The following is a 25,972-nucleotide window of genomic DNA, read 5'->3' on the forward strand; positions in this document are numbered from 1 at the left end:
TTAATTATCAACTATAAAATTTTATTCGGAGAATCAAATTCAACAAGAGCGCGAGTCAGCTATTTAGTCCCATTCTCCACAAATAACTTAAAATGGAACGGTGCCTTTGTCTACACAGTATCCACTGTACACTTGCCAATTGCCATCACAACATCATGACCCAACATGAGGGCGGATTACAGCAGCAGAACTACAGGGTTACATAAATATCACTATTCTTCATCTTCATCTTCGTCTTCATCGTCATCATCCGGAATGGCAGTGTCATCGCCAATACTTTGCAGAAGGGTATCCACATCTTCACCGAGCTCTGCCAGCCTTGTGCTCAACTTCTCAACCTTAGTTTGTTCCTGGCCGAGGCAGACGAGTAGATCATTCAGTTCCGCCTCACCATCCTTCTCAGCCTCTTCCTTGGCTTGCGCTTTTATTGCTTCCACGTCAGGATACGGCACACTGCCTCCCTGCCGCAAGGTTTTTACCTCGGCATCCAAGCGGTAGTTGGCCTGCTCTATGCTGTTGTAAGCTTCTGACAAGCTCTTGAGATCAGACTCCAGTTTTACTGAAAGGTTTCTTTGGTTGTTAGCTTCAGCTTCAATCTGGGATTTCTCAGCTTTGAGTGCCTCTATCTGTCGTTTCGCTCCCTCCAGTTCTTGTCTGAGGGCTTCAATCTGGACCCTTTCTCGGCCACTGCTCGGTTTGTGTGAAGTATCTGTGGTGGCACCACCAGTTCTCACTAACTCTTCTGCTAACATTGCATTTCGAGCTAGTAAGTCCTGACAGATGCCATTATAAATATCAGTGTCAGCTTCTTATACTTTCAGGTACAGCAGTGTCTGAAATATGTAGAAGTTAAGTCCTGCTCCCAGTTATCACTTAGTTATCTGTGCTTAATTATGTTTCTGCTATTAAGGCCTTGGGCAGCACAAGTGACTGTGCAAGTACCCAGGCAGTTAGCTGTTTAGTTAATGCTCTAAATGAGCCATCAATGTAATCAATGTGCTACTTATCTCCTATATATGAAAGAGCAGTCGCCTGGGTGTGTTATCCCTAGCTGAGTAAAAACACTCTGTACCTCCAACAATTGGTATCAGAGACCAGGTTAGACACCTCTCTCTCATCTTCTACTCGAGCCCCCTTCCCTGCTTTCTCATCCATGGCCTCGACATCTTCTGAGCGCCGAAGGAAGGCTGCCAAGGGCGTCAGCGATGCGGAGGACTCCTCTGGCCGGGCCGCGCGCTTGAAAGCTGCAGAGGAGGCAGCTGCGCAGGCGGTCCAGGCGGCGCGGCAGGCGGCGGCGGCTGCAGAGGAGGCGGCAAGGACCGCGCGGGTGCTGAGGGAGGAGATTGCAGCAGAGAAGAAAGAAGAGGAGCTGGAGTATGAAGAAGGAGAGGAGGAGGTCAAGAGCCCGCGCCGGAGGTCTCCATCTCCGCCAGTCCGCAGGCGTGGCCGCGGTGGCGGGCGTCGGGAGTCGCCTGTGTACGACAGGGTCGTATACAGGGACTCGGGCAGCGGCACGAACTGGCCGATGCTGTCCAAGACGAACTACCACGAATGGAGCCAAGAGATGAAACTGCGAATGCAGGCCCGCGATCTGTGGGACGCAGTTGAAGGAGAGCGGGTCTCGTTCCGCGACGACCGGCGGGCTATGGAGGCGATTGTCGCAGCGGTTCCCAAGGAGATGGGGATTCCGCTCATCGACAAGCAGACGGCGAAGGAGGCGTGGGACGCCATAGCTGCTGCGCGCATCGGCGTGGACAGGGTCCGCCGCGCGACGCTGCAACGCATCCGCCGCGACTGGGAGAACATCAGTGTCAAGCCAGGAGAGAGCGTCGAAGATTTTGCCTTCCGCCTCTCAACTCTGCATCGACAGCTTGTCCTTCATGGTGATCAGGACATCGATGAGAGGCGTGTGGTGGAGAAGTATCTGCGTACAGTACCGTCGAAGTATGCGCAGATTGTGGTTGCTATTGAGCAGTTTCTGGACTTTGACATGCTCACGCTTGAGGAAGCCACTGGGAGGCTCAAGGCTGTTGATGACCGTGAAGAGCAAGCGCCTACCGAGCCAATCACCGTCGGCGACAAGCTCATGTATACTGAGGAGCAATGGCGCGCACGCTGGAAGGAGAAGAAGGGCGGCGGGGATGATTCTGCTGGCTCTAGTTCAAAGAATCAGCGCGGCGGCGGCCAAGGCGGCGGTGGTGGCCGCGGTCGCGGCGGCTGGCGAGGAAAGGGCCGTGGCGGCGACCGCGATGGTGGACGCTGTGGCGATACCTGCCACAATTGTGGCCAGGAGGGCCACTGGGCAAGGGACTGCCCTCATCCACGCCGAGACAGAGATGGTGACCGTGATGGTGGCGGTGACCGCGGCGGCGGACAGGGCAGAGGCCGTCGTGGCGGCGGCCGCGGTGGCAATCAAGGCCAGCACGCTGGTGGCCGAGGGGGCGCAGGCGGCGGTGACGGCGGCCACAATGGCCGTGTGCAGTATGCAGAATGCGAGGATGATGGGGCTCTGTTTCTGGCGCATGGGCTCGTTGATCTTGATAAGTGCGCGCCGGCATACACCTATGCTGCTCAAGAGGTGAATCTGGAAGAACCAAAAGCCCGCGCCTTCCTTGGTGCCAATGGCGATGAAGAAAAGGCAGATGTGTGGTACCTTGATTCAGGAGCTACACACCATATGACTGGACGGCGTGAGCTCTTTTCTGACTTGAACACGGACGTGCGAGGCACGGTCCGATTTGGAGATGCGTCCAAGGTTGACATCAAAGGCATCGGTTCGATTGCTTTCGAAGGAAGAACTGGTGAGCATAGGGTGCTGCAGGGTGTGTACTATATACCAGCCCTGAAGAATTCCATTATCAGTCTGGGTCAGCTTGACGAGACTGGCTCCAAGGTGGAGATATATCACGACGTGTTACGTATCTGGGAACACACTGGCCGTTTGATTGCCAAGGTGAAGAGAGGGGCTAACAGATTGTACACACTCCAACTTCATGCAGCCCAGCCACTTTGTCTTGCAGCATGCAGAGGAGATGTAGCGTGGCAGTGGCATGAGAGGATGGGGCATTTGAATTTTGATGCACTCCGCAGACTTGGGAAGGAGGAGATGGCGCGCGGTGTCCCGGTTATTGACCATGTGGAGCAGGTGTGTGACACCTGTGTCACCACCAAAATGAGAAGGCGCCCGTTCCCAGCTGCAACACAGTACCGTGCCAAACAACCCCTTGAGCTGGTGCACGGCGATCTTTGCGGACCAGTGACACCTGCAACACCTGGAGGGAATCGATATTTCCTGCTGCTCGTCGATGACGCTAGCCGTTTCATGTGGGCAGCGCTCATACCAAGCAAGGATGCAGCAGCAGAAGCCATCAAGCGCATCAAACTGAGCGCAGAGGCGGAGAGTGGTCAGAAAATCAGGGTGCTTCGCACCGATAATGGAGGAGAATTCACAGTTGCTGATTTCGCTACCTACTGCGCAGAACAAGGCATTAAGAGGCACTTCAGTGCTCCCCACTCACCTCAGCAGAATGGGGTAGTTGAACGGCGCAATCAGTCAGTAGTGGCCATGGCAAGGGCACTGCTTAAGCAGAGGGGCCTGCCAGCTCGGTTTTGGGGGGAGGCTGTGATGACAGCAGTCCACATACTGAACCGATCACCGACACGTGCGTTGAAGGGGATCACCCCATATGAGGCCTGGCATGGACGTTCACCAACTCTGGGACACATGAAAGTGTTTGGGTGTGTGGCATACACAAGGAAGCTCAGTCAGCTGCGCAAACTTGATGACCGCGGCGAGGCCGGCGTGTTTATTGGTTATGCAGAAGGAGCTAAGGCATATAGGGTGTTTGAGCCTGTGAGCGGGCGTGTCAGGATCAGCCGTGATGTTGTATTTGATGAAGAACATGGCTGGGATTGGTCCTCGCCGGAATCTGGGCCATCAGCTGTGAACAGCAGTGAATTCACAGTTGAGTATGTCTGGTCAGAGGAGGTGAGCGAACCAGCGCCGCCGTCGTCGCCTCTGCTCCCGGATTCACCAAGAACACCCGCACCAAACAGCCCAATTGGAGTTGAAGGAGCAGAGGGCTCCGCATCAACTCATCCTCAAGCTAATTCTGCTCCAGCGGCACTGGAAGTGTCACCACTGCCACCAAGTCCTCAGATTGAGCATGCCACGCCTCTGGAGGATGATGATGATCGACTGGATGCTTATCACGAGGATGAACCACTTCGCTACAGAACTGTCAGCAATATCATTGGCCAGCAGCCCACACCGCCACTTGCAACTCGCCTGTTCGCAGAGCTGCATCTAACGCACTCTAGCGAACCAACTTCGCATACTGAAGCCAAGAGAGATCCAGCGTGGTGCGTAGCAATGAAAGAAGAGCTGCGATCAGTAGAGAGAAACAAGACCTGGGAGCTTGTGAAGCCTCCTGCTGGTCACCATCCAATCACCCTGAAGTGGGTGTTCAAATTGAAGAAGGACGAACACGGTAATGTTATCAAACACAAAGCCAGACTTGTCGCTCGTGGCTTTGTCCAGCAAGAAGGCGTGGATTATGATGATGCTTTCGCCCCTGTCGCACGCATGGAATCCGTTCGAGTCTTGTTGGCTCTGGCGGCACAGGAGGGTTGGTCTGTTCATCAGATGGACGTCAAGTCCGCATTTCTGAATGGAGACCTCAACGAGGAGGTATATGTGCATCAGCCGCCTGGCTTTGTTGTTGCTGGACAAGAAGACAAGGTGTATCGCTTGCGCAAAGCTCTGTATGGCCTACGGCAAGCACCAAGAGCATGGAATGCAAAGCTTGATTCAACATTGAAGAAGAAAGGTTTCAGACAAAGCAACCATGAAGCTGCAATCTATAGGCGAGGTTCTGGAAACTCTCTGTTGCTTGTCGGTGTGTATGTGGATGATTTGATCATCACAGGGGCCAAAGAGCAGGATGTTGAAAGCTTCAAGGCTGAAATGAAAGCAACATTTGAGATGAGTGACCTCGGGCTCTTAAGCTTCTATCTGGGCATTGAAGTACAGCAGAGCACCGATGGCATCACCCTTAGACAGACTCACTATGCCAAAAGGATACTGGAATTGGGTGGTATGGTGGACTGCAACCCAGCAGCCACTCCTATGGAGGAAAGGCTAAGATTGAGCAAGAAGAGTACAGCCAAGGAAGTTGATCCAACACAGTACAGGCAGCTGGTTGGAAGCCTGCGATATTTGGTTCATACTCGACCTGACTTGGCATTTGCAGTCGGGTTTGTGAGTAGATTTCTGGAAAGGCCCACCATAGAGCATCAGCAGGCAGTGAAGCGTATCCTTCGGTATGTGGCAGGCAGTCTGGAGTATGGCCTGCACTTCACCAAGGCATCCAGTGAAGCCAGATTCATTGGCTACTGTGACTCAGACTTGGCTGGAGATATTGACTCAAGCAAGAGCACTACAGGTTGTCTATTCTTCCTAGGCAACAATCTGGTCAGTTGGCAGTCCATTAAACAAAGAGTGGTTGCCTTATCTAGCTGTGAAGCAGAGTATGTTGCCATGACTACTGCTGCAACACAAGCTCTGTGGCTGTCCAGGTTACTTGCTGAATTGTTGGGAAAGAAAGTGGAAGTAGTAGAGCTGCGAGTGGATAACAAATCAGCAATAGCACTTGCAAAGAACCCTGTCTTTCATGACAGAAGCAAGCATATAAGAATCAAACAACACTTCATCAGAGATTGTGTTGAAGAAGGCAGCATCAAGACTGAGTTCGTCGCCACAAATGATCAACTGGCAGACATTCTGACTAAGGCCTTAGGCAAGGCCAAGTTTGAAGACATGAGAAGCAAGATTGGGATCATGAAGATCAAGGATGGGGGGAAGCAGGTCTTAGGGGGAGAACTGTAGAAGTTAAGTCCTGCTCCCAGTTATCACTTAGTTATCTGTGCTTAATTATGTTTCTGCTATTAAGGCCTTGGGCAGCACAAGTGACTGTGCAAGTACCCAGGCAGTTAGCTGTTTAGTTAATGCTCTAAATGAGCCATCAATGTAATCAATGATGGATAAGTCTCATGTGTGGCTGGTCTTTGTGGGGCTATGATGCTCACATGGTCATGGTCCTTGTGGCTGTTTTTTCTGTTTTTAGGACAGCATCTTAGACTAGAGGACAGCATCTTAGAGGACAGCATCTTAGACTAGAGGACAGCATCTTAGCTAGGACAGCATATTAGCATCTTAGACTAGCATCTTAGACTAGCATCTTGGCATATGCTTGGCTGGCTAGCAGCCTATAAATATGTAACCCCAACCCCTTGGGTTGGCATGGCATTTGTGTGAGCTTGTGTGAGAAATAGACAAGAAAATTGCCCCAACTCCTAGTGTCATCCTCTCTCGATGAGAGTAAGAATTCTCCTACTACCAAGAGTGAGAATTCAGCGACTAACAAGTGGTATCGGAGCCGTATTATCCTGTAGCCTGAGCATCTCTTGCTCATCTTCTCTCCCAGCCCCACAACAGCCCCAGTTGTTGGCAGCAGCAGCTCCTCCGGCCGCTCCTGTTCACTCCTCTCCCAGCTCGTCTGAAGCAGCCCTCTCCCCACGCAGCAGCCCCCCGGTAGCGCGTCATGTCCGCAGAGCAGTCTCAGCGCTCGGTCGCCTCGAGCACGCGGCGTCGGCAGGAGGCCGAACTTGCCGCGGCAGAGGAACGCGAGCGAGCGGCGGCAGAGACCGCTGCGGCGGCGGCAAGGGCATCGAGGCTAGCAGCGGCGGAGCTGGCAGCAGCCAGAGCGGAGGCGGAAGCAGCGGCGGCGGCGAATGCAGCGCGTGCGGCGGCGGCGGAGGTCGAGGCTCTGCGCGGCAGCATCGGCAGCTCCATTTCCGCTGACGACACAGCCGACGCGGACCTCGAGCTGCTAGAGAGGGAGGCAGCGCGAGCGCGGGCGGCGCAGTGGACAGCCGCGCACGTCCACGAGCGTGGCGGCAGCCCAGACAGGCGCGGACGCGCTGGCGGCGCTCCTGGAGGAGGCGCGCACGGCGGTGGCGCTCCTGGGGCAGCCGCGCACGCCCACGAGCGCGGCGGCAGCCCAGACAGGCGCGGACGCGCCGGTGGCGCTCCTGGAGGAGGCGCGCACGGCGGCGGCGCTCCTGGAGGAGGCGCGCACGGCAACGGTGGCGGACGGGTCGATGGAGAGCGCGGCCTTCACAGGCAGCGTGGCTCTCTCTCCCCGGATCGGTACCGACGGGTCGATGGAGAGCGCGGCCTTCACAGGCAGCATGGCTCTCTCTCCCCGGATCGGTACCGTGGTTACCACGGGCTCCAGGCTGTTGTCAGGGACGTCGGTCCCGGCGGTGGGTGGCCTACCCTCACCAAGACCAACTACGTCGAGTGGGCTGCGGTGATGAGGGTAAAGCTCCAGGTGCGGCACATGTGGGAGGCAGTCCGGTACGGCGACGTCGACTACGACCTAGATCGACGGGCGCTGGATGCTCTCATCGCTGCAGTCCCGCCCGAGATGCAGTTCTCACTTACCAGCAAGCGGACTGCCAAGGAGGCTTGGGACGCCATCGCTGCGGCACGCATCGACAGCGACCGCGCCCGCAAGTCCACACTGCAGGCACTTCGCAAGGAGTGGGAGAACCTGGCCTTCAAGCCAGGTGAGGACGTTGATGACTTTGCTCTCCGTCTCAATACTCTGTTGCAGAAGATGGTGCAGTTCGGCGACGACACCTACGGCGAGGAGAGAGCTGTCGAAAAGCTCTTCCGCTGCGTCCCCGAGAAGTACAAGCAGATGGCTCGCTCGATCGAGTCTCTGCTGGATCTCTCCACGATGTCGATCGAGGAGGCGATAGGTCGCCTCAAGGTCGTCGACAGCGATGAGCCACAGTCCCTCTCGGGGCCCATCACCACTGGCGGGAAGCTCCTTCTCACTCGGGAGCAGTGGCTTGCCAGCCAAGGTGACCGGAGGAAGGGGGAGCCTTCTTCCGCGACAGGCGGCCGCAAGCGTGGCAAGCCGCGCAAGGCGCGCAGAGACGCCCAGGCCGGGGCGCGAGGACGTGCCGAGGGTGATGCCCGCGGAGGCGCCCAGGGCGGCGCCGCCGGCAGGCACAAGCCGGCACGAGACGACACCTGCCGCAACTGCGGCCAGCTTGGCCATTGGGCCAAGGACTGTCGACAGCCACGACGCGGCCAGGCCCACGTCGCACAGGCGGAGGAGGAGGAGCCGGCTCTGTTCATGGCACATGCCAGCATCGAGCTACCTCCAGCGGCACCGGCCGCAGCGGCTCTCCTCCACCTTGACGAGCCAAAAGCACACGCCCTCCTCGGCGACAGCTCCGGCAACGACAAGACTGACGGGTGGTGCCTCGACACCGGCGCCACCCATCACATGACCGGTCGACGGGAGTTCTTCACCGAGCTTGACTCTAGCGTCCGAGGCTCCGTCAAGTTTGGGGATGCCTCCGGCGTGGAGATCAAGGGCGTCGGCTCCATCATCTTCACCGCCGTGTCTGGTGAGCACAGGCTGCTCACCGGAGTCTACTACATCCCCGCGTTGAGGAACTCCATCATCAGCTTGGGACAGCTGGATGAGAACGGTTCGCGCGTGGTGGTTGAGGACGGAGTCATGAGGATTTGGGATCGTCGTCGTCGCCTTCTTGCCAAGGTATCCAGAAGCGCAAATCGACTCTACGTCCTTAACGTGCAGGTGGCACAACCCCTCTGTCTCGCTGCTCGTCGGGACGACGAGGCGTGGCAGTGGCACGAGCGTTTCGGGCACCTTCACTTTGAGGCCCTGAAGCGGCTCAGTGCCACGGAGATGGTGCGAGGCCTGCCGTGCCTCGACCATGTGGAGCAGCTCTGCGACGTCTGCGTGTTGACGAAGCAGAGGCGACTCCCCTTTCCCCAGCAGGCGAGCTTTCGAGCCAAGGAGAGGCTCGAGCTCGTGCACGGGGACTTGTGTGGCCCGGTGACACCGGCCACACCGGGAGGACGACGCTACTTCCTGCTGCTCGTCGACGACCTCTCCCGCTACATGTGGGTGATGGTCCTCGGCAGCAAGGGAGAGGCTGCGGACGCCATCAGACGCGCGCAGGCTTCTGCGGAGGCGGAGTGCGGCCGCAAGCTGCGCGTGCTGCGCACCGACAACGGCGGCGAATTCACGGCGGCTGAATTCGCGTCGTACTGCGCTGACGAGGGCATTCAGCGCCACTACTCCGCGCCGTACAGCCCGCAGCAGAACGGCGTCGTCGAGCGGCGCAACCAGACGGTTGTGGGGATGGCTCGGGCCCTCCTCAAGCAGAGGGGGATGCCGGCTGTCTTCTGGGGAGAGGCGGGTGGTGACGGCCGTCTACATCCTCAACCGCTCGCCTACCAAGGCGCTCGACGGCAGGACGCCGTACGAGGCTTGGCATGGGCGCAAGCCGGCGGTCTCCCACTTGCGGGTCTTTGGCTGCCTCGCGTTCGCCAAGGAGCTTGGCCACATCAGCAAGCTCGACGACAGGAGCACTCCGGGAGTGTTCATCGGCTACGCGGAGGGCTCGAAGGCCTACCGCATCCTCGACCCGAAGACACAGCGTGTGCGCACGGCGCGCGACGTTGTGTTCGACGAAGGGCGAGGATGGGCGTGGGACAAGGCGGTGGACGATGGCTCGGCTCCGACTTACGACGACTTCACTGTCGAGTACGTCCACTTCGAGGGAGCTGGGGGAGTAGGCAGCTCTTCTTCGGCGAGCGCGTCTACCCCAGTCCCCGAGCCTCCACCGACCCCGGCGCCTGCTACTCCGACAGCTCCACGCTCTCCAGCCAGGACCTCGGCTGCGATGAGTTCTTCGCCGGCTTCACCACAGCCGGCAACGCCACGCACTCCAGCACCGACAGGCACCTCTCCGGGAACGTCTACTCCAACACCAGCTCGTGTCGAGCATAGCCCGGTTGAGCTCGCTACTCCGCTCTCTCACGACGAGGAGCGCATCGACGCGTACCACGACGGCGAGCCGTTGCGGTACCGTACGATGGAGAACCTTCTCGGCGACCAGTTGGTGCCGGGACTGGTGCCTCATGACCTGGAGGACCTGGAGGCGCAGTTGCACCTTGCATGTGACGACGGCGAGCCTCGGTCGTTCGCAGAGGCCGAGAGACACGCGGCATGGCGCGCCGCGATGCAGTTGGAGATGGATGCGGTTGAGAAGAACCGCACCTGGGAGCTTGCTGACCTTCCTCGTGGTCATCGCGCGATCACCCTTAAGTGGGTGTACAAGCTGAAGAGGGATGAAGCCGGTGCCATCGTCAAGCACAAGGCTCGCTTGGTGGCACGAGGTTTCGTGCAGCAGGAGGGGGTCGACTTCGACGACGCCTTTGCTCCCGTGGCACGGATGGAGTCCGTGCGACTCCTCCTTGCGCTAGCTGCCCAGGAGGGCTGGCGTGTTCATCACATGGACGTCAAGTCGGCGTTCCTTAACGGCGACTTGAAGGAGGAGGTCTACGTGCACCAGCCGCCGGGATTTGCGATCCCCGGCAAGGAGGGCAAGGTGCTCCGCCTGCGCAAGGCCCTCTATGGCTTGCGGCAGGCACCGAGGGCGTGGAATGCCAAGCTGGATTCCACGCTAAAGGGGATGGGCTTCGAGCAAAGCCCGCACGAGGCGGCCATCTACCGACGGGGCAATGGAGGTAATGCCCTGTTGGTGGGTGTCTACGTCGACGACTTGGTGATCACCGGCACCAAGGATGCGGAGGTGGCGGCATTCAAGGAAGAGATGAAGGCCACCTTCCAGATGAGTGACCTGGGGCCTCTCTCCTTCTACCTGGGAATCGAGGTACACCAGGATGACTCTGGGATCACGCTTCGACAGACCGCCTACGCCAAGCGCGTCGTTGAGCTAGCTGGGCTCACCGACTGCAACCCAGCTCTCACTCCGATGGAGGAGAGGCTGAAGCTGAGCCGCGACAGCACGACGGAGGAGGTGGACGCTACGCAGTACCGGCGTCTTGTGGGGAGCCTCGCTACCTCGCCCACACACGGCCGGACTTGGCATTCTCCGTCGGCTACGTTAGTCGGTTCATGCAGCGACCGACGACGGAGCACCAGCAGGCTGTGAAGAGGATCATCCGCTACGTTGCGGGGACTCTCGACCACGGCCTCTACTACCCGAGGTGCCCTGGGGCGGCACACTTCGTCGGGTACAGCGACAGCGACCACGCCGGCGACATCGACACCAGCAAGAGCACGAGCGGGATCCTCTTCTTCCTCGGCAAGTGCCTCGTTAGCTGGCAGTCGGTCAAGCAGCAGGTGGTGGCCCTGTCCAGCTGCGAGGCCGAGTACATAGCGGCCTCCACCGCTTCGACTCAGGCGCTCTGGCTCGCTCGACTGCTTGGTGATCTCCTCGGCAGGGACACTAGAGCGGTGGAGCTCAGGGTGGACAGCAAGTCCGCTCTGGCCCTGGCAAAGAACCCCGTGTTCCACGAACGCAGCAAGCACATCCGGGTGAGGTACCACTTCATCCGAAGCTGTTTGGAGGAAGGGAGCATCAAGGCGAGCTACATCAACACCAAGGACCAGCTTGCGGACCTGCTCACCAAGCCCCTTGGGAGGATCAAGTTCCTTGAGCTCTGCTCCAGGACCGGGATGGTTCAACTCTCCCACAAGACGACGCACAAGACTTAGGGGGAGAATGATGGATAAGTCTCATGTGTGGCTGGTCTTTGTGGGGCTATGATGCTCACATGGTCATGGTCCTTGTGGCTGTTTTTTCTGTTTTTAGGACAGCATCTTAGACTAGAGGACAGCATCTTAGAGGACAGCATCTTAGACTAGAGGACAGCATCTTAGCTAGGACAGCATATTAGCATCTTAGACTAGCATCTTAGACTAGCATCTTGGCATATGCTTGGCTGGCTAGCAGCCTATAAATATGTAACCCCAACCCCTTGGGTTGGCATGGCATTTGTGTGAGCTTGTGTGAGAAATAGACAAGAAAATTGCCCCAACTCCTAGTGTCATCCTCTCTCGATGAGAGTAAGAATTCTCCTACTACCAAGAGTGAGAATTCAGCGACTAACAATCAATGTGCTACTTATCTCCTATATATGAAAGAGCAGTCGCCTGGGTGTGTTATCCCTAGCTGAGTAAAAACACTCTGTACCTCCAACAAAATACACTAGCAACAACAGGCACCCAGCAATAAACCCATCAATCTAGAAACAATTATGTATGGCCACTTGCACAACAATTCACATGTTAACTTTATGAGAACCATGTTATCTAAAATATTTTCAAAGGAACTTTTCAAATGTCTGAGTTTGCATCAATCAGCTTGTTATTGGTTAATAAAACATAGGGTCCTCTAGTACCGGAGTATTTGACAACCTAACCTCAGTGCTGCCCAGAAGACTAGACCATTCAAGAAGGTGGTGTCTTAAGGAGCAAGCTCCAACTAATGAGAAATACATGAAGTTTTATTAACACTAAGTCATAGAACATAGTGAATAACCTAATTTAAGAATCACTTTCTGACAAGATCATGCCAAGAGACCCTTCATGTTTGCTAACTGCTTAGTCTTTTGGATTAAGAAAATGATGTTAATGAAATTTAAACTATTGTCAGGTGTCCCAAAATAGTAGTCATTTCTTTTTTTTTCATGGCAATGCACAAAACATCATTTTTTAGCTTTGAATTTTTGAAGTAATTCAACAGGAAATTCTCTGAAGGCAACAAATGGAAACCTACCTGCATCTCATTGCACTGTTTCTCTACAAATGACTTTAGTCGCTTGATATACTCTCCATCGACCTCCCCGTTCTTCTGCTCCAATTCATTAGGAAGGACTGCAGTTGCAGTTTTTGTCCGACTAAATATATCCATTATGTTTTCTCTAATATCAGCCTCAAGCTTACTAAGGAAATTAACAAACTGTGAATCAAATATTTCTGAGAGGACAGGGTGTTGATCGTCTTTATTTGTTTCATCCTCTTCAATCTCTTGGAAATCTGACATGCTATTCGCACTTGATCGGGAGAGCTCCTTGCGGTGATGCTGCTCTGACAATGGATGTGCCAAACTTTTCCTCAATTCATCAAACCTCAAAAAGTATGTTGTGAGGCCAATCTTTTGACTTATAGCATCTGCAACAGCAAAGGCATCACGACCCTTCTCACGGCTAGCATTGTACAGGATGCAAGCACCTAGAACAACAGCAGCCAGTCCACGAACACAAGCAGTGTAACGTTTACTTGAAGCAAGCTCTATTATGTAGTTCAGATGCACTGCTGATTCCAAAAGGCAGTTGACAGCATTTGAACAATCAACAAGCCATATGATGAGTAGCCGAAGAATAACAGGTTGAATGTATGGTTCTGGTTGGTTGTTTTGGTCGTTTTCTCCATCTGTTGAAGCTGCAATGGACAAACATGTGACAATACGATGCAATACCGGCTCAGTGCGCCCCAAGGACGGTGTAGGTGTCTCAAGCTGAATTTGCAATACCTGAAAAAACATCAGTTGTGACTTGTGAGACAACCTTCTGTCTTAAGTTGTACAAGGGGCATAAAACAAATACACATATGAGACAGAGACACGCTACTGAATCGTGCCTTATAGTAGTCAAAGAATTGGCATAAACAGGCACTAAAGCCCCAAATAGTTTAAGGGTATAAGAAAAATAACATGACTAAATATTAATTACTTTAGGATCAAGAAGAAGAATCATAACACAATAACGAGCCAAGCTCAGATACTCCCATCACAAGCGAGGAAGCATATGATTAGTTCTACCAACAACACTAAGAAGAAAAGGTCATGTGTCAACGCAGCTCAATATCCATTTTATTTTATTTTCAAAATAGAATAGTGGAGTCAGTTAATAATTAGATTTACACCGCTTAATATTTCGGCCATGTTATCAGCGGTGAATGGTGATGTAAGGCATGTGTTAGGGTTATGTTCTATCATGTGGTCCAAAAATTGTGTTAATTATTGGCCATACGCATCCTGGATCTTTAGAGGTCGGAATAATATTTTGTTCCATCATCTAAAAAATAGTCAAACCTTAGCAGTAGGGTACTTGGTTTGCTACTTTTTTTTTCTCGAAAACGCAGGAGAGCTGCGCTTCATTAAATTAAGAGAATAAAGGGCAAGAGCCCAAACAACACCTTACACACCACACACACACGCACCCACCCCAGTTTCTAGGATTACACTCACGCCGGTGACATAAACACACAAGACGACCACTACTGAGTTAGACACTCTAACTACCGGGGAGGAGGGCAGTCAGGAAAGATAATCCTCGAGCCCCTGCCATAGACCACAAGCGGCATTCCTCGCCAGCTAAAATCAGAGCACCAGCTAAGCTTGGAGCTGCTCCATCGAAAACACACCCATTGCGATGGTTCCAAATAGTCCATGCTCCAAGTATAATAAGCGAATTAACTCCTTGCCTTATCAGCCCATCAGCGGTGCTGCTGCTAGCTTTCTCCCACCAAGCATGGAAGGACAACTCTGTAGGCTGAGGGGACAGAATCTGAAGACCGACCTGTCTGAGCAGATTGAACCAAAATTCTCTTGCGAACACACAGTGGACAAGGAGATGGTCAATAGTCTCTTCTTCTTGGTCACAGAGAGGACAATATTCAGGATGAGGCAACCCGCGACGTGCCAGGCGATCAGCCGTCCAGCACTTGTTGTGCGCGACCAGACACAAAAAGAAGCGACACTTAGGCGGTGCCCAAGATTTCCAGATTCTTTCCCATGGTCCAAAGTGAGTAGAACCCACAAAGAACCCATCATATGCCGACTTAGCCGAGTATTGTCCATTGGAGGAGAGCCTCCATATGTGTCTATCCTCAACCTCCGGCTGCAGCTGAAAATCCATCAATAAATCCCATAATTGGAGAAATTCCACCAACACACCTACTGTGCGAGCTCCCTGAATGTCCGAAATCCAAGCCTGGTTAGTGAGAGCGTCCTGGACAGTGCGCTGCTTAACCCTCCTCTTGGGAATAGCTCCGAAAAGGCGAGGGGCAAGGTCTGCAATGCATTGCCCATGGAGCCACCTATCTGTCCAAAAAATAGTATTTGCACCATCTCCAACTATAGAATTCACAGCTACAGAGAAGAAGGTTCTCACTTGCTCAGGCACATGTAATGGGAGAGCAGCCCAAGGACGATGAGGTTCTGTTTTCTGCAGCCAAACCCATCTCATGCGCAAGGACCAGCCAAGAGACTTGAGATATGAAATTCCCAGACCTCCCAGCTCCGGTGGTCGACAATCTTTGACCCAGGCCACCAGACAATGTCCACCTTTTGCATCTTTATGGCCTCTCCAAAGAAAACCGCGCCGGATTTTATCCACCGCTTTGAAAGCCCATGTAGGAAAATCAAAGGCCATAGCCAAGTAAATGAGCATCCCAGTAAGAACAGATTGTACTAGTACCCTTCTTCTAGCCCTTGTCACTAGATCTGCCTTCCGACTAGGTAGTTGATCTGCAATGCGGTCAATAATAGGCTGCACTTGTTCTTTAGTTAGTTTTCTTAAAGATAGGGGCACACCTAAGTATCTGCATGGGAATTCTGAAAGAGGGCAGGGCAGCAGGTTTTGTATTGTAGCAATCTCCAATTCAGCACACCTGATAGGGATCACAGTACTTTTCTGCAGATTAGTCTTGAGCCCAGAAGCTTCACCGAACAGATTAAGAATATCCATGGTTGTAGTGATATCCCCAGACTCCGGGCGAAGAAAGAGGGCCACATCATCAGCATACATAGAGATGCGGTGCTGTAAACCACGAGATGACAGGGGTAGCAGCAAACCCTCACTGGTGGCCTTAGTAATCATATGCCCCAACACATCCATTATCAAGATAAAAAGCATGGGAGAGAGGGGGTCACCTTGCCGCAATCCTTGGCGATGATGAATAAGATCCCTAGGCACCCCATTTAAAAGCACTTGGGTTGAAGACGAGGAGAGCAGCCCACTGATGATATCTCTCCATAATTGCCCGAAACCAAGCTGCTGCAGTACCTCTAGGAGGAAAGGCCACGACACAGAATCAAAGGCCTTGGAGATATCTAACTTGAGAAGAATCCGAGGCTGCTTTTGTTGATGAAGAAGCCTCGCCGTTTGCTAAACCAACATGAAGTTATCCTGTATGAATCGCCCTTTTATGAAGGCACTTTGAATCGGAGAGACCATTTGCTGTAGACGACCAGCAAGGCGATTAGCCATCATTTTTGTGATTAATTTGGCGAAGCTATGAACCAGACTTATGGGTCAAAAATCTTTAGGCTGATCAGCACCATCTTTTTTAGGGAGGAGAGTAATATAGGCTGAGTTGAGGACGCCCAAGTTCACAAACTTCCTGTTCCAAACTGCTGAAACCGCCGACATAATATCTTCCTTTATGATGGGCCAGCAAGCCTTATAGAAGCGACCCGTGAAGCCATCTGGCCCGGGAGCTTTGTCTGAAGGTAAGATTTTAATAGTATTCCACACTTCTTCCTCACTAAAAGGGAGTTCGAGATCAGCAAGGTCATGTGCAACGATTTGTAACTCATTTAAATTGATAGTGTACTCCCTGTCAGGACAGCTACCCAGCAAATTTTCATAGAAATCATCAATAGCTGCAGCTTTGTCCTCATGACTAGTGCAAATTTGCTCACCAGCGACAATTTTTCCAATAAAGTTCTTCCTCTTGCGGTGACGAGCATGAAGATGGAAGAGCTTTGTATTTGCGTCTCCATCACGGAGCCAACTAATCCTTGAGCGCAGCCGAGCAATTGTGCGTTGAAGGGAAGCTAGAACTAAGCTGTGCTTTTTTAGACAGTTTTTGAACCACAATTCCCCCGAGGATAACTGACGACTATCTTGGGCGATCTCAAACTGATGGAGAATTTCCCTAGATAAAGCAAGCTGGAAATTCACCTGACCGACCATCTGGTCGCTCCAACTCTGCAAACCTGTGGTGGTAGCCTTGAATTTTCTTGCCAAAGTTATGAAAGGGCATGGAGCAGCAGGAACCGAGGTCTAGGATGCGGAGACGGCTTCCTGAAAGCCATCCAATTTGGGCCAGAAGGACTCAAAATGAAACCTGCGACGACCCTGAGTGTTGTTATCCCTTAGGCCAAGCAAAAGGGGGCAGTGATCCGAATCATCCGAAGCCAAACTCTGTAACAAACAATTAGGAAATCTGTCCTCCCAGTCCACAGTGCATAGAACTCTGTCCAACTTTACCAGAGTAGGGAAAACCTGCTGATTTGACCACGTAAATTTGCGGCCCATGTTTTAAAGGCGGCTAGGCGTCCAGGCGAGTGCTTGGTACGCCTGGACGCCTAGGCGACAAGGCGCCACTGTTTCCCAAGGCGAGCTGGGTACGCCTGGACGGCTAGGCGTCGCCTAGGCGACGCCTTTAAAACAGAGTTTGCGGCCATGCAGCGGAATCTCTTTGAGAGCAAGATCATTGATAAACCTTCTGAAACGACCCATCATGGCCCTATTAAAATTAGCATTATTCTTGTCCTCATCCTTATAAATTATATTGAAATCCCCGGCAATCATCCACGGCCCTGGGCAAGCTGCTCGGATACCACGTAGTTCCTGCAGAAAATGGATTTTATCTTCATTTCCTTGCGGCCCATAGACACAAGTTAACCACCACGCTTGCCCATCCTCAGCAGCGAACTGAACTGTTACGCTGTGATTATCAATCCTGACTCCAGAAACACCGATATGACATCTCCAGGCAATCAGAATGCCCCCACTAGCACCAGTGGAGGGGACAACAGCATAATCAGAGAAATCAGCTCCAAGAGCTGAGAGAATAATCCTGCGATATAAGCCTGCAATTTTTGTTTCCTGAACACACACAATATCCGACCGCGAAGAAACCACAAGAGACCGCAGAGTCTTGTCTGGATGAAGAATTCAAACCCCTAACATTCCAAATCAGAATTTTGGAAGGATCCATAAATGACAATCATGTCAAACGACCAAGAAAAGACATCAGGAGACTTAACATAGCAGCACACCACCCTCTCCCTCATCCAGACTTTCAGGAAGAGACCAATGGAAAAGAGTTGTCAGAGCCTGGAGATGAGCATCAGGTAGGGGCTGCTCAAACAATTTCGCATATTCATCCAAGGCCTGTTGATCTATACCTTCATGCTCCTCAATGAGTTCAAGAGTCCTCATTGCCTTCTTCGATCTCCTTTCCAGGTCGTTGAGTCCAAATTCAGACTTCGCACCAGCAAGGCGACGGCTGCGTCGGGGGGTGTCACCTATTGGTACGGTCTTGTCTCGCCGCTTATTGATGGCCGGGACAGGGAGAAGGCCTCCTGCGCGCCGAGCAAGTTTGTTGATGAAGGCAGCCCGCGAAGCCGCCGAGACTACCGTGGAGGAGGCCGGAGGCGGAGCAGGGGCCTCCTGAATGACACCCACATCCACCGCCGAAGGGGAGGGCTCGCCAGCGGCTGCCGGAGGCAGAACCGTTGCGGCCAGCCTGGAGAGGCCCCGCCCCTAAGATAGTCGGGTCAACCAGAGAGGAGGCCGGCAGCGGAGCAGATGCAGTAGCTGCCGCGGGCATCGGTGAGGAGACCGGAGATGGGGCAGCAAGCTCCGTAGCCTCAACCCTGACCGCGGGTAACCTGGAAGGACGGAAGTGACGCCGAGAATAAACCAAGATTGGCTTCACCAGAGCTTGAGACTGCAGCGGCGGAGTGACCAGGAGGTCGAAAACAAGGATGGGAGGGGAAGGTGGAGGAGTCAGAGGCGAGGCCGGCATTACCGTCGCCTCGTCGGAGGAGAGACAGGGACGAACACGGTGAGGCCGGCAGGCACTCCGTCGCCTCACCACGGTCCCCAGCCTCACAGCCGAAGTCCTGAAGCCGCTCATCAGAAGCCTAGTGGAAATTTTGGCCAACAGCGGGTCTGGAACTGGGGAGTCCACAGGCCCAAGAGAGGCCGGCCCAGGTGGAACGCAGCCAGTAGAGGGGAGCTCCAGATCCTCTAGCACTTCGAATCGCACAAGTGTAGGAGAGACCATTGATGGGCTGCCATCGATAGGGCCCTCCAAGCCGTTGGCAGCCGCCGCTAGATTAATGTCCGCAAGCCCGAGGGGTTCAGCGTCTGGGGAGCCCCGAGCTACATCGCTTGTTTCCTGGGAACCCGCGACCGGTTCCGGAAGAACCGCTGGCGCAGAGGCCGCCATGAAGACGCCGCTCAAAGAATCCGCCACGTGGACGACGCATGACGAGGAAAGACCCACCCGCTCGAGGACAGGCCGACGTCGAGAACCACCTCCCTCATCGCCCGCCGCGGAGGAATCAGATGACGTCGGGGAAGATGGACGGCGGCGCCTCCGTCGATCAGAGGGACCCTCACCGCCTCTGCTCCCAGCATGAGATGGCGGAGGGGGAGGAGCGCCGGGCCCGAGCAGCACAGAGAACCGAGTCTCAACAGGGTAGGACAGAAGCCTCTTCACCGAGGGACCATCCATGGCAGCGACCGGAGGTTCAGAGACCCACAGCTCCTTGGTGGGTGGGAGAGCAGAAGGGTCCAAGCACCATGCTGAACATCTGAAAGAGACCAGGTCCCTCAACCCAACAGTGTCTGGGTGAACTTGCTGAATACAGGCCAGGGGGCTCAAGAACTGCTCCACAGTTGAGGTTTCCCAGATGTGCATGAATTCCCCGAAGCTCAACGTCGATCAACCATGGCAGCACCCGCCCCGAGGCACCGGCCAACCGACTCCACCGCTGACATAGGAGGGTGAACGTAGGCGAGCGTAGGGGAGGTTGTCGTTGATCCATCAATCGCTGAACGAAGCCAGAATCAGGAAGGACGAGGAGATAACTCGAGCTGGAGGTTTGACGAAGCACCAGGGAACCCGCCTCGACACCCAGACGAGCGGCGAGCACCTCCGCCACCTCACCTGCAGGGGCCAATGGCTCCACCCCACATACAGTCACGATCACGGCATTCGCGATGTCTTCTTATGCCCTGGCCATACGATCATCCCAGTTGATAATGCATTGAAGAGACTGCGTAGGCGCGGCAAGGGCATCAGGAGGAGCCACCGCCGAAGAAATTGAGGGCCCAGGATCAGCAGGAGTGCAAGAAACGGCCGGCTGTCGGAAACGAGGCCGACGTCAACGACGCGGCCACCTCTCCCTGTCGCCCATGGCTGCCCTGGTCCCGGTGTCACAGCTCCGCAGACAGTCCTCGCCACCATCACCAGGGACCTCACCCGCCGGAGTGCCGTTGCGGGGATTGGGTCCGGCTGGCAACTGGGCTGGAGATTTGCGCCTCCAAACACGCATGGCAGCTCCCGGGCCACGCACAGCACACGCATCGCCGACCAGTCTAGCCGCCGCGACCCTAGACTCCTCACTGGCCGAAGAACCGTTGCGAGAAGCGCCGGGCGGCGATATGACTGGCCCAAGCCGCCTCCAGACAGAGATGCGCTCCGGCAGCAAGACACCGCCACCAGCTGACTCCATGGGACACACGTAGGAGCGGTGCCCCGGTGAACGGCAACGGAAGCACCTAGTTCTCTGACGGCACAAGGCGCGGTATGGCCAGCAGAGAAGCAGTTGAAACATTTGCCCACTAAATCAGCAGGGACTTGACGACGAGGGGGGCGTGCTTCGCGCCGGCGTCTCCGCCACTCGCCACGCGACACGAACTTCACCCAACCGCCTGGACCAGGCCTCTCAGCACCACGCCGCCTAAGAGCAGAGGGGCGGATAAGGACGATCCTGGGAGGCGGAGGCGCTGGCGCTAGGATAACTTCAACTGCGGCAGAAATATCCGTCGCCACGGCCGCCGAAGGAGCCGAGGAGCTCGGGCCAGCAGACGAGATGACGACGTCGCGAAAGGATAGAACAGAACCGTCGGATCACTCCGAGCCCGGACTATCGCAGTCCCACCGCTCATGCTTGGAACGACCGCGAGAGAGCAAGGGAGGGGAGGAAACCGTCGCCAATGGGAAGGGATTGGCCGCCTGCGCGAACGAGGTGGAGGTGGCCGCCGGGCTCGGGATGAGTGACGGCGGAGGGGCAGGGGAAGGCGAGGCGACGGGAGAGGGAGAGACAGGGGAAGGCGAGGTGACGGGAGAGGGAGAGACGGTAGCTGTCGCCGATGGAGAGGGATTGGCCGCCTGCGCGGCCGAGGTGGAGGTGGCCGACGGGCTCGGGATGAGCGTCGGCGGGGAGGCAGGGGTAGGCGAGGCGACGGGAGAGGGATAGACGCTTCGCATCCCGCCCCTCGTTTCCCCCTCCTCAGGGTTCTGTGAAGGAATTCGTGTTATGGAAGCAAAAAACCTGGTTTGCTACTTAAGTTTATATACAGGTAGAATGAATGAATGGTTGAAGGGTGCATACATGATCCTTGCTTTGCAAGTTGTCCTTGATAATGTGAGAAAGAACGCTAGATGCTCTGCAACATGCCTGTGTAATTTTGGTCAAAATGTTAGAACAATTAATTAAACACAGCTACACAGAGACCACTTGAATGTCCTGTAAACTGGAGCTTTAGGTTTTCAAGACTTCACCTCCATATCTCCATTGACATCACTTGAAACCAGAGCTTGCAGAAGTACACTGTCATTAAAAGGCAATGTATGTCAACTGTCAATGGTTCATGATGAAATTGATACTACAACAAATCACATGGGTTTGGCAGAAGCAACAAAAGAAATGCCAGAGTGGGATGGCCAAAATTATATAATGGTGAAGATATATGTTATTTTGGCCTTGGCTCAAGCAGTAATTTATAAACATTGCAAAAGGCAGCGAAGGTTAATGTCCTTTAATGTAAGATACAACTTATGTACAACCAACAAACCAACCTTCCAAAAGGCATGTCACTAGCAGGTCCATGCGTATCTCCTTGGTTCGGATGTGGAGCAATAGTTGATGCTAATAATGCCTGGCCACTAGGATTTCTCTATTTCACAAATGGCAAACCAAAGATTGTTATGTGCTTTGTTAAGGAAAAAACATGAAAGCGTAATAGTTTCAAACAAATACTAACCAACAGTTACATGTGAAGACTTTAGAAGCACAAATTGTTAGAACATTGAACAAGTATTCTTGGATTACCATGCGTACTAGAAATCAAAAGTTTTCCACTTGAGCAGTAAAGTTAGTTCTACTTCAGTTTGCATCATTGCATGTAATGTTACACAATTTTATGCTAGGCCTTCCATACCTATAAAAAAAGGGCGTACCCAGTGCAGAGAGCTCCTGCTTTGTGCGGGGTCTGAGGAAGGGTGTTAGTGGCAAGCCTTACCCTCGCCTGTGCAATGCGAGGAGACCGCGACTCGAACCCGGGACCTTCCGGTCACAGGCGGTAAGACTCTACCGCTTGCACCAGGCCCGCCCTTCAAAAAAGGGGCGTACCCAGTGCAGAGAGCCATTCCTATGTTTCATCTTTTTATTTTCAGAGTACATATGTGCTAAAGAAATATGACTTTGTGATCCGGATGATGATACACAAATATTTACTACAGTGACTCCTTGCCTTCTTAGTGCTTGCTAGTTTAGACATAATTAAAGAAGCGAGCACAACAATAGAATAACCACCTCGCAGAAACACTTGAATACATAATCAGCAGCAACAAATTCCTGCACTATAGAGGTCCGCAAGATTATAGAGAAGATAGCATTCAGTGCAGGTTGAACATGAGGCTCTTCTCCAACTTGCTTTCTTGCAAGAGAATCAAGATTCTGAGGATTTCTTAACACCAAATTGCCAATACATCGCAGTGCCTGGAACAAATTTATGGCCAGTGCCAAACAAGGTAGCATCATTCACTGGTTGAAAAGGGAAAAATGCAGGAGAAAAGGGAGCAGACAGTCCTAAGGGAATTACCATACAGCGGAGGGCGACAGGGGCCCACTGACTCTCAACACCCAACAAAAGAAGATGGTCCAGAATGTTTTTCTATCAATAAGGGGAACACATATGAAGCTCAGTTCCATGTCATATGGATGTCAGTGTCGCTTAAAGAGTTTGAAGGGAGGAAAGGATACCTGAGCCAATGCAGTTTGATTTGCGTTCTTGTTAGCATCTTTACCTGCTTCACTGGATGGGCCCCCCATCAAAAGCAATTCCACAGTATTTAAAGCACCGAGGAGATTTACTGTCTAAAGAAGGCACAGTTTATAGCTTGAGTAAAATGTTGCTAATCCAAACTAAAGACAGATATTCCAAGAATTTATCATCAAGAACAGAAGCTGGACTGATGAACATAATACCTTCTGTTGGGTAAAATTAAATGCACTGCCTCTCCTAATCTTTAGTATTGATATCAATGGGTCAAAGCCCATTGTCTCTTTCAAAAGCATCTGATTGATGGAACAAAGTAAAAAAGTGGCATTAACGAAAAATCTAACAAATTAAAACTTTCAGAAAGGTTTTGGAAGAATGATGAACCTGATTCGAAGCACTGTGTCGAATTAAATTATTTAGCAGTTCCAGGCAATCCTGCTCAAATAAGGAACATATTAGCACCAACTAAATTTTATATACCTAAAACCTTAATATGGGAACTGAAAAAAAAAAAGTTGGCAGCCAATTTCAGATAAAGAACACTAATAAGCAATTTTCCACCTGAACAACTACACCTCCATCAGAATAGCCCTCCTCCCTGATAATGCTAAATATCTTCTCAAACACACCCTCAAATACAACAATTTTTTGAATTTCCTGGAATGAAGAGAATTAAAGTCAATTTAGTTATAAAAAGGAGTGAAAAAATGCCAGTAACATAACAAATCAACATCTAGTATTAGACAGGTTTAACCTCTGCATCCCGAGTCAAATAAGTAAGAAGTAACAGTGCTTCATTCCTTATGACCTGCAAGGTATAACAAAAATAGGCAACTACATGAGTAATAAGATACCATAAGGATTGGTCGTGAACTCATGATATATCATTTTGAAAAGCTTGGATCAAAATATGAAACAAAAATACTATGTTTACCATTTACAAGAGGACTGCATCTTTGAAAATACTATAATTAGAGTCTATGGTAGAATTAGGTGTTCAGTATATGTGGAATGTCTGAGTAGACATGTACTGAATCGTTCAGAAAAGGCTATATAACAACCCAGACTAAATTGATTGTATATTCATTGATTTCGGAAACATTCTAGTCTGAGAACGCAATGTTCATATAAATTAGCATATAAGCTTCCCACAAACATTCGACTGTCCTAACACATACAAGGGCAAACAATAAATAAAAGCATAAAATGATTAGAATGTCATGAGCGGCATGTGTTCTTCCTAAGAGAGTGAGAAAATAGGCAGAGAATGTTGAGACCTCACGATCCATAAGCATGTCCATTAGAACTGTTATACCACGAGGAATCAATAGAATTGCTTCCTGTAACCTGAAAAACAAAATAAAAGGCACTTACATGGGATTCTAATGTAGTCATGGCATCTCAACAGGACACAAAAATGACTTACTGGGCACCTTTTCAGCGAGTTTGTAAGTAGAGCTGTTAGAAGCTGGATTGTGTAGTATCTCACATAAAAGTCTTCCTCTGACTTCAAACCAAACAGGAGCGATAAGCCAGGACTCAGGACACATGAAGCAGGTGATGCAAGTTACATGCTGTTAAGGCAAAAGATGAGTAGTACTCACCAATAAGCTCAAAAGAAGAGAAATATTCTCCGTTTCTCGAGACAGCAGATCAGAGTTCACCGACGCCGGTTGAACCTCAGTCTTTGGCCCTTGTGACGTCTCAATAGGAGTCAATGCGCTCACAAAGGTCTCAAGGGCACCTCTCACAAGCTCTACATCCTCGCGGTCTTCTTTCAAAATATTGAGGAGGATAGGAAAACCTATTTTTGCAAATTAAAAAGGAAACAAATGTAAATATGCACCAGTCTCGCCAGAGCAGCTAGAGAACAAATATCAGGACACAGGGAGAAAGGAGATACCCATTGCTCCAAACGACATCTGTGCCGAGCGGCTTTCTGCCACAAGAGACTGCAGCTCGGTCATGGCAGACCTCCGGTCATCAGGTATCGTGCCATTGCTTATCCGGTCAAGATATCTCTCGACGTAGCTGCATCCAAGGGGCACAATGGTAGGATTAACTGATATAGGTGATGCACATAAATCAATTGCTACTTTTGCTTGATAAGAGCAGACAGCATTGCAGCGAGTCTGTGAGTGAAGTAAAAACCAAACATGAAATTTGCAACTGAGCCTACCTATCTTCCTTGGACTCGATCCCCTCGTTGCCGAAAACGAATTTCCCCATTCCCTGCCAAAGACACACGCAACACAAACGGGAGGTAAGTAAGCATCAAACCGACTTGACCAACCACTAGCATCTCGAGCTTGAATTCCACTACGACATAATACCCAGAACTCAAAATTGGTGATGTCCATCATGGTAGCAACTCGCCCCCGCGACCGCAGCAGCGGCGGGGGCGTGGGGGGGCGGTCGTCCCTCGGGCGGGGTTCGGATAAGGAGCGCGAGGGATTCGGGCGCGCGAACCTGCATGATGTTGCCGGCGCTCCCGGCGATGCCTCGGAAGTTGATCGACCGGTCCATGGATCGCGCCTTCCGCCTCGGTGGCGCCCTGCGAGGATGGGAAGAGCGACGAGGAAGGGGAGGGACGAAGGAACCGCTCGGGTGGCGTGTCAACTGCAGCGGTGAAAGGGCGCTCGCGGGAGGGGCAGTCGCCGCCGCCGAGGCGGCGGAGGAGATCGGAGCGGGGTTGGGTCGGGTCGGATGCGGCGGAGGCGAGTCGGGGCATGGAGACGAGTCGAGTCGGGGGTCACGGAAGGTTGTTTTTTTTTTTAGGAAAATCACGGAAGGTTGCTGGATTTGCTCAGCGAGATGACGTGGCCGCGGCCCAGGTTCCTGTTTTCTTTTTTATAAAATTGATTGATTGCTGTAAATTTTGGAATGGCTCCTCTTTTTTTCCTAATAAGGTAAATGAGATTTATTATATTAAAACTTGGCACATTATATATTCTC

The 25,972-nt window shown here is 52.5% G+C and overlaps 1 protein-coding gene across 1 annotated transcript; it reads right to left on the minus strand.

Moving 5' to 3' along the window:
- On the minus strand, positions 1-25,779 carry LOC136506417 (golgin candidate 6-like). The gene is made up of 18 exons (XM_066501338.1): positions 25,487-25,779; positions 25,197-25,249; positions 24,921-25,048; positions 24,622-24,821; positions 24,451-24,524; positions 24,295-24,364; positions 23,772-23,825; positions 23,579-23,674; positions 23,402-23,452; positions 23,224-23,313; positions 22,999-23,112; positions 22,838-22,909; positions 22,549-22,734; positions 21,813-21,910; positions 21,516-21,564; positions 21,346-21,411; positions 12,700-13,455; positions 1-773 (listed from the first exon to the last, which is right to left on the minus strand). Exons 1-18 carry the CDS (start codon positions 25,541-25,543, stop codon positions 213-215), a joined length of 2,775 nt encoding a protein of 924 aa, XP_066357435.1. The 5' UTR covers positions 25,544-25,779; the 3' UTR covers positions 1-212.
- Positions 25,780-25,972: the final 193 nt, after the last annotated feature.

This window comes from Miscanthus floridulus, chromosome 15, assembly GCF_019320115.1.
Source record: "Miscanthus floridulus cultivar M001 chromosome 15, ASM1932011v1, whole genome shotgun sequence".
Lineage (NCBI taxonomy): Eukaryota > Viridiplantae > Streptophyta > Magnoliopsida > Poales > Poaceae > Miscanthus > Miscanthus floridulus.